Source organism: Tigriopus californicus, chromosome 7, assembly GCF_007210705.1.
Source record: "Tigriopus californicus strain San Diego chromosome 7, Tcal_SD_v2.1, whole genome shotgun sequence".
NCBI classification, from domain to species: Eukaryota; Metazoa; Arthropoda; class Copepoda; order Harpacticoida; family Harpacticidae; genus Tigriopus; species Tigriopus californicus.
In genome coordinates, this window is record NC_081446.1 from 1,527,390 (window position 1) to 1,538,827 (window position 11,438).

The following is an 11,438-nucleotide window of genomic DNA, read 5'->3' on the forward strand; positions in this document are numbered from 1 at the left end:
AATGTAAAGTTAACTGATAATTAAAACCTGGCTTTTTGAGGAATTTAAAATTGCATTTCAAATTGTGTTTGTTCCCAAGCAAACCATGCCAATACAAAAAAGGAATGCACAAGGTCTACCTCACCTTGTTTTGAAAAAAGTTGTAACAAATGGGATTTGTCGCCATGGTTCATCGTTATAACCGCATGCTGAGGTTGATGGTACTTCTGTAAATAAACGGCCGATCCTTCCAAGTCATTCGTGACAAAACATTTTGCCACAGTACGTCGTGTCTATTTGAGTTAATATATGGGCAAAAAGTTCAGGCATTTCTCTATCAGCGCATCGTGCCAAGGAGCTTGAATAAACAATGAAAAATATATACTTATTTAATGGGTGTCACTTTTTTTAGCAAGATTTTGATTTGAGGAAGCAAATAATTCTAATGCGATCAATCTTCCTGCCATTGAAGACTGCAAATCAAGGTTGATTACATCGTGTTTTTCATTGGATTTGCAATTTACCCCCTCAGACAAACTTATCATATCACAAATCAAAACAGCAATTAGGACCCTTATTTGTAACGTCACATGGCCCAAAGAAAACGGGAAGAGGCACGGTAGATTGCTAAACAAACTGCTCTTGCCTTGCCTTGAATGCAATTTCTTTTCCGGACATTATGTGACCCAGGGCACTAACCATAAATAAGATTTTGATATAATTAGCCAAAAACAACACAAACGCATTATAATTCAATAAAAAGGAATTGGTCCAATCGGCCATTTATTTGGCAGAGGCTGAATGACAAAGCGCCCTCTGACATGCATTGTTGTTTTTTGTTGAGGACCGTTTCATTTACTTCTGTCAAGCAAGATCAGTTGAAGGATTAAATCATCATCCAGAACCTCTTAGCATTTTTTTTGGTGGGGGGGTGTTTTACTAACCGCTGCAAAGAGTGTGCAAAGAAAGATTATGCAATATTTGGTCTAGCATAAAAAAGACCAGGCTTGAAAATGCTGGATAACAATGTTATGGCATTCTCTCTGTCAGTTGGGCCTCATTCAGTCAATAATAATCAATTGGACCCTCTTAGACTGAGGACTCAAAATAATTCAAGGGATCCAGAGGTTCCACATCCCCCATGTTTTGCATCAATCTTGCTCATTTTGGACATATTGTCTCATATGTTCTGCAATATATGTGCATTGAAATAGTGTGTGTGCTATTTTCTAAAAATAATTACCAAGAAAGCAACCACATTAGTAAACTAAATGTGACTTATTTGTGCTTGTGCTCTATTTTCCACCTGTCATCAGGTATGTGGACTAATAAAAAAATAAGTCTGGGACCAACATTAATCTGATCAATACCTACAACCAAGCCCAGGATGTCCAATATTCCCATACTCTGTTTCCCTGCGAATTTATTGTTTGAGTAGCTTGAATAGACCACTGTTAATCGAGGGGCCATAAGATACAACCCAATTGCCGAAAAAATTCTAGTGCAAGCCTTTACCCTCTGTCTATCTATATATGTCTGTGTTGCCAGATGTAGTCAATAGTGATCTACTGTCTATTCTCGACCAAACAAAGTGTAAGGTATTAAAGGCTTCATCTTTGGCGGAGACTAGGATGAAAATTTTACACATGAAAGCTGCTTTTCATTAAGCAAAAGTCTTGCAAGACTTATGTGCAAGCCCAGCAATAAAAATCTTTAGTTGGATTCTTGGATCCTCTCCTCTCTTCTCATCCGTCTCACCACGGTGGTCAAAAAGCCTTATCAAGTATTGAGAGAAATAGGCCAATTCATCTTAACAATCTTCTACCTCGTAAAACCATAAGGAGCAACTTTGACCTGATTTATTCATTGGATTCTGGCTCAAATTAAACGCTCGCATGGCTAAAACTTACCAAGATTTGTTTTGATAATTCTGGTAGCCCTTTTGAGGGTTGACAGACATATCCAAACAAATCCTGGTCACTTTTTGGCATATGGGCGTTTAATCTGAGCCAGAATTCAATGAATCAATAAGATCAAAATTGCTCCTTACAATTTAAGAGGTGGAAAAGAGCTGGAAAAGATGGATTCGGGTTTTTCTCCCAACCCTTGATAAGGTATTTTGACCACCGTGATGAGACGGGTGAGACGAGACGACCGTATCCAGGAATCCATCCAGCTTTTGTCTCTCGCTGGCTCTCCAGGTACGTAAAATCGAATTATGAACAATATCCTGCTGCGCACAACTGGTTTATGTTTGTTAGCCATTGGACGAAGCAAGTGGGTATTGTTGAGTTTAGCTTATCGACGAAATCGTGGCTCGAGATTTGGCAATGCCTTCACATTAAAAGGACTTCAACTATAGTTTGAAAGGGCCCGATCCCAACCCAAACTGGTTTGGTCGTGTCACAGACCGGTATGTGGATGGAGTAAAAACTATGTCATTGCACTGATGAGTGCACAGATAAGGAGACAACGCCAACGATATTGAATAATATTAACAAATTAAAGTTCTCAAATATCTGGTACTTATGTCGCATTAACGATGACTGTCGGCCGGATAATTTGTTTTGTTGTTTGGACCTCGAAAGGTCTATTCTGGAGATTGCTAGCTTAAACATTTGAAAAATACATGTGGAATGACTTTGGTACAATATACCACCAGAAGTATGTTTGGCCACAATGCAGGGTTCTGCAATCATTTTGTGATAATCCACGCACTTTTAGAGATAGAGACTTAAAACGGAAAAGGAAATTTCGTTTCTCCCGAACTATTCATTTTCACCAAAGTCAAAAGATCTTGCCAAATACGTAAATGAATGTAACAACGATGTGCGTTTCTTATTTGCTGAATATATTTTGAAAAGCAACTCAGAGTTGCTCCGACCCAAAACTGGGCGATTTCGCGATTGTCTTTGTTTCAAGAAGTCAGTTTTAATCATACTTTCTAGCCTATATTGTTCAATTATCTTTGAATCGCTTCGTCGTCAGGTTGAACGATGTCAAATAAAAATAATGCTAACTCTCCCGTCCACGCGAACCATTTCACCAGTAACTACAAACCAGGCTCTGGGAATGATGAAATTTGACTTTTGAATCTCTGAGGGCCCGCTGAAGTCGCTTGGGGAATTTTATGCCAAATAAAGATGACGTTCAATTCAGCTCAGGTCAAGGAGAACTCCAACTTGACTCCAATGCCATTCTCCAACTCACTCCCGAGAGCTCAAGATCATCTCCTCCATTCCTCTTCCTTTGCATTTTTATTCTCGACATTGTCTAGAGTCTGAAGGATGTCCAGAGTGATGAAGTTGAACACCGGCCAAGAAATGCCAATCTTGGGCTTAGGAACCTGGCATCACGGCAAAGAGAAAGGAGAAATGGCCAAAGCAATGAGGTAACCATTATCAATTTGGACGTTGGCCTCCTAAATGGGAAGTAGGTTTACGTAATTTCATGTTCTGTTGCACAATCCGGACGGGATCTTGGCAAGCATAGGGGGGCATTGAATTATTTGACCTTTAGTCGCATATTCGCCAGGTTCATGCCTTTGAAGAACCCGCTCTGAAACGTTTCTCATAATTTCTTTTTTTTTTATTTCTTTAGAAAGGGAACTACGAGATTGGAATTCTGAAAAATTATTGCTTTTAGAAAACACTCAACACCTTGGCTTGTCTTTAATCTTTAATTCAGAGCTGATTTAAAGGCATTGAAATCGAACAATGCATTGACCTCTTTCTGTTTGCTCCCAGCTTTGCCATTAAAAATGGTTACCGCCATATTGATTGTGCCCACATTTACTTGAACGAGACGGAACTTGGCGAAGAGTTTGACCGCATAATCGGTAAAGATATTCAACGTGAGGAACTCTTCATTGCTGGCAAGGTACGAAACGTATTCTCTGTGTAGAATGGTGCAATTAATCAAAGTAACCCTTATGGCAAGTATGATCTTGAACTAGCTTTGGAGCACTCATCATGAACCTGAAAGAGTGGAAGAAGGCTGTCGAAATAGCTTGAAGGCCTTAAATCTCGACTATTTTGACTTGTATTACATTCATTGGCCTGCTGCTTTTGAGGTGAGGTTGAGTTTTATGAGGCGTTCTAATCGTCATCTAATCTCAAATTGAACTCATGTCTCTTTTGAAAGTATGGTGATGGAAATCTACCCAAGGATGAGAATGGACGAATCCGACACATTGATGTGAATCCCGTGGATACTTGGAAAGCCATGGAAGACCTCGTCAAGAAGGGTTTGGTCAAAGCCATTGGCGTTTGTAACTTCAACACCAAACAGATGAAGGATATCATGGCCAATGCCGAGACGAAACCTGCCGTCCTGCAAGTGGAATCCAATCCTAGAATGCAGAATGAAATATTAAGGTATAAACATACTGCCTTATGTCATAAGGATCATGGAATGCTTAAATGAAGCATTTGATGTTCAAGGAAGTTCTGCCAGAAGCACGACATTGCCATGATTGGGTTCTCCAGTTTCGGATCGCCAGATCTACCGTGGGGAGAAAAGTTGCCGCATATCTTGATCGACCCAATTTTGACGACCATAGCCGAGAAGCACAAACGATCAACGGCTCTTTGTGTTTTGCGTTGGCAAATTCAACGAGGAGTAGGAGTGATTCCCAAGGTAACCAACAAATCCGTTCCCATGGTCAATGGCCCATGGCTGGGACAAATAAATCCCAGTCTTTCAAAGAGTAATTGAGAATGTTGACTTACGAGCAGAATGGTACAGTTCCCATCAAAATTTCCTTTCCAATTTCATAACTTTTTTTGCGAGTTGATCGGATAAAAAGTACGTTTAACTTATTTGTTTTATCATTCAGCCACTTTCTAGAACTAAGTATCTTTTTGGTAGTAACTCATTGAAACATGGATGCTTTTTCAGACTGTTCATCGTAAATGACTGGATTACGGGTACAAACGGGATGATTGGTAAAATTATTTTCAGAGCGTGTTGGAAACCGAGCTATTGGAAAACCTGAAGGTTTTTGACATGGAATTGGACGACGACGACATGAGGCAGATTGAGACAATGGATAAAAACATTAGGAAAATTGTTCCCATTGTTACACTGAAGGATGGAACCGTGGAATTGCGGGACTTGCACAATAAAAACAACGGATTTACATTTGAGGAAACCGAAGCCGATGCCTTGAATTGTGCATAAGATTTTACATTTAAATTTTTTACTCCTATGCTTGGAAATGTTTGAAATATTAGACGACGATAAAAAGAATGAGCCATTACCTGGAAGGCTTAATCATCAACCAATTTCATATACCATTTTCTGAAGTCAACATCTAAAGAAAATACGGAACCTCACGAATATATTATCTTCAGGCGTTCACAACTTTATCATAAATACTCAGAAGAAGCTCATCCTCGAAGTCTCTATCGTTGTCTGTTTCAAACGGGTCCTCATCGTCAAAGAGCTGAACCCATGGTTGAGTGTTTAAAGGTAACTTCAGGTCTTCTGACTTGAAATCTTGGCAGTCCGGATCGTGGCACATTTGAAAATAGACCCCTCGATTTAGGAGCACGATGTACTTAATGTTGTTACTTCGATGCCATCTCCTCACATTATAACAGTAACGATAGCCTTGAATCTCGTACTCTAAAGTCATGAGACTGGCTTTCCACTCAATTTTCCGAACAAAGCCAGGCTTGATTATACCTTCGATGAAATGATCCACTTCTGGGAACAATGATCGATGATTGGCAGGAGTAGCACTTGTAGAACGCACTTTAATTGAAGGATCATTTGGGACTAGAGTTACTTGCACCGCACCTGGGATCTTGATTTTGTCGGCATGTGGATTTTCAGTCCAAGTAATTAAACTTTTCAGAAAGATGTCTTTGTCACTCAAGTCACTTAAAAGCCGGTGGGAGCTCTCAGAGAGCACTAAGCACGATTGTCGGTCAAACTTTGAAGATAAATAGGTGCGGAAATTTCGGTTCTTGGAATACACACTCAAGTCAATGAATAATTCACATTTGTCGCCCTGTTTATCCCAAAAAGTGATAGCTCGACGCTCCTCCTCGGTTAAGCTGCTGATAAATTCACGAACAAACACGCCTACATGGAGGTTATTTTCAAACAATCGTTCTCCAGGAAGATTTATTATAAGATGTCGACTAAATTTGTTATTCGTACTCGACTCCAAGTCCAGAATGTCAGACAACTCCAAAATGAAACCCAATCGCAATCGGATGTACGCTATCAAAAGATCTTTTAATTGAGCAACAATCTGTGAACCGGGTCTGTCCGGATTCTTATCCCGATGGAATTCAATGTCAAAGTACAGCTTACACGGACATCTCTGTCCAATCACCTCGTACCAATGTCTTTTATGACGTTTGAGGCGTTTGATTTTCCAGAACACGATGGTCGGTGGTCCGGCCAAAAAATGGCGACGTCCATCCGACGCAATCTCAAAACTAAAAACGCGGTAATCTGGATAAATAACGGCCTTGTCTAAAGCCAAGTTCTGCACAGTAAATACGAAAGTGTCCTCACTCCCAGAAGTGGGTGCTTTCGGATTTAATTGCGATATGCCCAAAGTCGCGGGATGGAGATTGGACGACTCCACGCGTTTCTCCGCCGCGGCCAACCGGCGTTTTCGTTTCAAATCGCTTAATTTGGCGGGATGGGCGGGATAAAACGAGCCAGTTTCCATGTTTTCCAGCAATGAAAATCCGATGGCGCCAAATTTTGAAGGGTTGCGTAAATGGTGTTTGGAACTTGATGAGATAAAATGTTTTGGAAAACGTTTGAGTCGTCAGGTGACCAAACCCAACACTATGAATTACTCTTACACGACTTCAAATGAAAGCTAACCAAAATGGCATTAAATGGTAATGCACGGAACTCTTCCTTCTCCACAGAAGTAATAAAGTAATCAGGCCATCTTATCTTTAAAGTCAGATCCTTACCACTATCTCAAAATCCTGCACAAACGACATTTGACATTCCATGTTGGCATCCCTGTTTCGTACTGACTTGAAGTGTTTCATAATTCCGATCTTTTCGTGGACAGTCAGAGACTAAAATCAAAACCGAAGGATTCCGCATCATGTTCTTGTTGCGACGTGTCGCTGTCACGCCTCTCAGTCATTGGCGGCAAATGCGGCTGGCGCCTCAAGGCGTTCATCTGTCCACGGGTACGGGCCGCGCACATTCGCATGATCCCAGTTTGATTGACCCCGAGGGTGATCCTCGGGTTCGGTCGGCCCATCGGGAGATGACGGAAAAGGGCGGTACTCGGCCCCTGTATCTGGATGCCCAGTCCACCACGCCCTTAGATCCGAGGGTTTTGGACCAGATGCTGCCTTACTTAACCTCTTATTATGGCAATCCTCATTCTAGGTGAGTTCAGGATCCATTCTGTTGAATGGAATGGGATGATTAGACGATATGCATGCATTATGAACTTTAGAACTCATGCTTATGGCTGGGAATCGGAAGAGGCCATGGAAGATGCGCGCAAAGAAGTGGCAGATTTGATTGGAGCGGACCCCAAGGAGATCATCTTTACGTCAGGCGCTACGGAATCGAATAACATCTCGGTCAAGGGCGTGGCGAGGTAGTCATTGGAGAGAGTTTCCAACGGAAGGAATACAATTCATGTTGATCTTGTCCGTTAGGTTTTATAAGAGCAAGAAAAATCACGTGATCACCACCCAAACGGAGCACAAGTGCGTCCTGGACTCTTGTCGCCAATTGGAAAATGAAGGTTTTACCGTCACATACTTGCCCGTGAACGAGAAAGGCCGTGTTTCCATGGAGGAACTGGACAAAGCCATGACCCCCAACACGGCTTTGGTGTCGATTATGACGGTGAACAACGAGATTGGTGTGATTCAACCCATGGACGAGATCGGTCGACTCTGTCGCTCAAAGAAGGTGTTAAGGTCTAGATTAGTGACAATTTCAAAATGTGCTTATACATGTTCTCGTGGTTAGGTCTTTTTCCACACGGATGCGGCCCAAGCTGTGGGCAAAATTCCCATGGACGTCAATAGGATGAATATCGATCTCATGTCGATTTCTGGTCACAAACTGTATGGCCCCAAGGGCGTCGGGGCTCTATACGTGAGACGACGTCCCAGGGTGCGCGTGGAACCCATTCAATCGGGTGGGGGACAAGAGAGAGGCCTCAGATCTGGCACTGTCCCCACACCTTTAGCCGTAGGCCTGGGTACGTAATACGGCCACCTACGGCCACCTAAATTGGTGCTAAATGAATTTTATGCCTATCATACTTCATTTAAACACTAGGAGCGGCATGCAAGTTGTCCGGCCAAGAAATGGATTATGATACCCAGCACATCACCCGTTTGGGAAATAAGTTGGTGAATACCGTCACGTCCAGCTTGCCGCATGTCATCTTCAATGGAGACCCAGAGCATACCTATCCCGGTTGTGTCAATTTGAGTTTTGCCTACGTTGAAGGCGAGAGTCTTCTAATGGCCTTGAAGGACGTGGCCTTGTCCTCGGGATCTGCTTGCACCTCAGCTTCTTTGGAGCCGAGTTATGTATTGAGGGCCATTGGAGCTGACGAGGATTTGGCTCATTCTTCCATAAGGTAAGGGAACATCTCTCTTAAGGTCATATTTTTTTTGAAATTTATCTACTTGACTTGGTCTCGTTCAAGGTTTGGCATTGGCCGGTTCACTACCGATGAAGAAGTGGATTACACAATCGAAAGAATTATTTCCGAGGTTTCAAGACTCAGAGAAATGTCCCCGTTATGGGAAATGTTCCAAGATGGAATCGACATCAAAAGCATTCAGTGGACCCAACATTAATGATTCTATCTCTTGCAAATTTCAATTGACGTATTTTTCAGGTGTGATGAATATAAATCTCAGTTGACATCCACCGCTTGAATTTATATTATTGATTCTTGAACGCCGTCAAAATTGAATAGTTCGCTTGTGGTGCTGTAATAATCGTAGTCAATATGCATTGCTATGTCCAGCCTTCCAAGCGGATAGGGCCAAAACCCATAAGGCCGAAGTTACCGCTCTAGGTATGGGGTCGAGCTGAAAGTACATCTTCTTAACTCATGATTTCGCCCCTCGACGTGACAGACTTTGCCAGATCCTGAGCGACACCTTGGGCGAGTATGGCACTAAATCCATTGAGATCTGCATCGACGAATACTTGGGTGGGCGGTTAGAGGATATGGTATAGTATTTTTTAAGGGATCTTGGACTTGGGAAATATCAAAAAAACGACTGTTGGCAATAGTGTCAGTGTTAGGGCTCTCATTCGGCAACGGAAAAGATTGAACCTGACAACTTTCACCATTCCAATAATATCACCTGTTGGACCTTGTTACCTTATCCCTACGCGGGCTTTGTCGTGTTTTTTTCCTAGTTTGTTTTATGTCCAACCATGATTTGCACCTTGTTGAGTGCTCGAATCGTCGGATCAATAATAAGCACCGATAGTAAGTAACTTCGGGTGTATATGCTTGAACAGTACCTCCTGAAAAAGGCTAGTTGGGGTACCATATTGTTAGAGCAACCGCTTACCAATTTGCGAATCCTGGTTTGATCCAAGGCTAGCCGAATCCAAGCTTCTTTGCAGTATTTAAAATTACAGCATACATAAGTTGCTGCCTTAACACCTTAAATGGGCGACCTTGCGATCATTCCCGAGGGTGAGGTAACAATTATTGTTGAAGTTTGGCAACGGAGCGGGAAAAAATTTCGGACTCCGATTCGGTTTGGGGAATAGAAAAACTCGCCCAAAATTGCAAGATAAGCTAAATGAATGTAAATTTGTTTTGAAAATGGTTTATTTCACAACTCTCAAAATGTCAGAGAAATCAAAGAACATTAAAATTGAAATATGTGAATGGACCTACTATCTTAAAAGTTATCATAATTGCGCGGCAATCCCACACAAATAAAGAAACCCAAAATTTCAGAAAAGAAGAAAAGGATCAAAGTATTATCTGTCCATACAATCAATATAAGAAAAAAAGAAATTAGAATTCCTCGGCATATCAAGCCTGTAAATTAAAAATTGCTGCACCATTTTGATAACAGAATTATATTCAATAGTACTACAATTGAAATATGTGAAATAAAGACAAATTATACTATTCTACTAGCGTTACAAAAAATGACATTATTGCAACGGGAAAATTCTATTTTGACTAAGGCAACTCCACTCAATCTCATCATTTTTAATCGTTTTAGTGGCAAAAAAGCACATTTAGATAAAGTTAGATATTTTCTTAAAGACAATTGGGTGAACAAATCAGATTTGGATCAGATTTTGCAAGATATTTCGGATTATAGTCGGATTAAGCAGATATATATCTCGGATTCGGATCCGAGAAAATTTTGGGATTTAGATTCGTTTGGATTGGAGAGAGCTCTCGGATTCGGACACGGATTGAGCAGAAAAATTCGGATTCGATTGGATTGGGAAAAAATTCTCGGATTCGGATTGCAAAAAATCACTTTGGAACGGATTCGGAGACCCTGTCGGATCCGATCCACAGCTCAAGTTCACACTCAGATGCCGGAGGTAACCTTTCGAGGTGCTGGGAAGTATCTTCCCTGAAGCAATACGGAAGTCCGCAAAAATTTAAAAAGAAAGAAAAAAGCTACATCTCTAAAGCTGAATTAGCCTTATACTAATGTTAAGAATATTATCTCACATCTTATTTGGGTTGAAAACATTAGATGACAATCTTGTACCCTAAGAGACAACAACAGGCCGTCTTTGATCCACATCTTCCGCTCTTATCCCCAGGCTTCCGCTGAAAATTCATAACTGGCGCTTTGAGCTTTTTTCTGACAGCTCTTGTTTCTTCAACAAACCCGCAAGAAATAGATAATTTAAAACGATATGCTCTTTCAAATGATGATAGATAAATACCCATCAATTTTCGAGTATTTTCTGTAAAATGTCTTTTGCGGACTTCCTTACCGTTACCGGGATTGGAATCCCAGCAGTTCAACACGAGAAGATTATGCATTTTACCTGACTTTTATTTATATATATTACTTGATCGACCAACGAATTGGAGTTGGCTGATCTGGATAATCCTTGAAAATAAGGTTGATCAGGAATTTTAGTCAAAAACTTGTCTAAGTGTGAATTGAAAGATGCAACCGGATCAACAAGGCTTACGTATTCCCTACGAATATTAGAGTGAAGTAATTTAAACAAATGAAAGAAGAGAAATGGGCTTCATTTTTCGAACTAGCCTGGATTCTCGAGGACCTGAAGGTGCTCTCAATACGCATATTAAGCCTCTACGGTCACTAGAATTGACCCTAAACCCTGGGTTGGGACAAAGCTCATGGATACTTTTGAAAACGTACAATATCAGATACCTTTCGTACCTTCTCTGAATACTATACAATCCCAACTTCTCTAGTCTTTCCCAATACGAGAGCTCTCTCATTCCTGTGATGTTC

General features: G+C 41.1%; 3 protein-coding genes across 4 annotated transcripts; 2 read left to right on the forward strand and 1 right to left on the reverse strand.

The window, feature by feature from the left end:
* The first annotated feature begins 3,150 nt into the window (after window positions 1-3,150).
* Window positions 3,151-5,264, forward strand: LOC131883416 (aldo-keto reductase family 1 member A1-like). 2 transcript variants are annotated; one of them, XM_059230890.1, is made up of 6 exons: window positions 3,151-3,370; window positions 3,726-3,858; window positions 3,935-4,051; window positions 4,123-4,355; window positions 4,422-4,617; window positions 4,879-5,019. In XM_059230890.1, exons 1-6 carry the CDS (start codon window positions 3,267-3,269, stop codon window positions 4,894-4,896), a joined length of 801 nt encoding a protein of 266 aa, XP_059086873.1. In that variant the 5' UTR covers window positions 3,151-3,266; the 3' UTR covers window positions 4,897-5,019. The 2 variants fall into 2 exon arrangements, with proteins under 2 accessions (XP_059086873.1, XP_059086872.1); XM_059230889.1 differs by having other exon boundaries at window positions 3,153-3,370; window positions 4,942-5,264.
* A 35-nt stretch (window positions 5,265-5,299) lies between these two features.
* Window positions 5,300-6,742, reverse strand: LOC131883415 (DNA-directed primase/polymerase protein-like). The gene has a single exon (XM_059230888.1). It carries the CDS (start codon window positions 6,668-6,670, stop codon window positions 5,330-5,332), a length of 1,341 nt encoding a protein of 446 aa, XP_059086871.1. The 5' UTR covers window positions 6,671-6,742; the 3' UTR covers window positions 5,300-5,329.
* Window positions 6,743-6,982: 240 nt separating this feature from the next.
* Window positions 6,983-8,874, forward strand: LOC131883414 (cysteine desulfurase-like). The gene is made up of 6 exons (XM_059230887.1): window positions 6,983-7,359; window positions 7,430-7,576; window positions 7,638-7,896; window positions 7,957-8,191; window positions 8,272-8,578; window positions 8,648-8,874. Exons 1-6 carry the CDS (start codon window positions 7,067-7,069, stop codon window positions 8,799-8,801), a joined length of 1,395 nt encoding a protein of 464 aa, XP_059086870.1. The 5' UTR covers window positions 6,983-7,066; the 3' UTR covers window positions 8,802-8,874.
* Window positions 8,875-11,438: the final 2,564 nt, after the last annotated feature.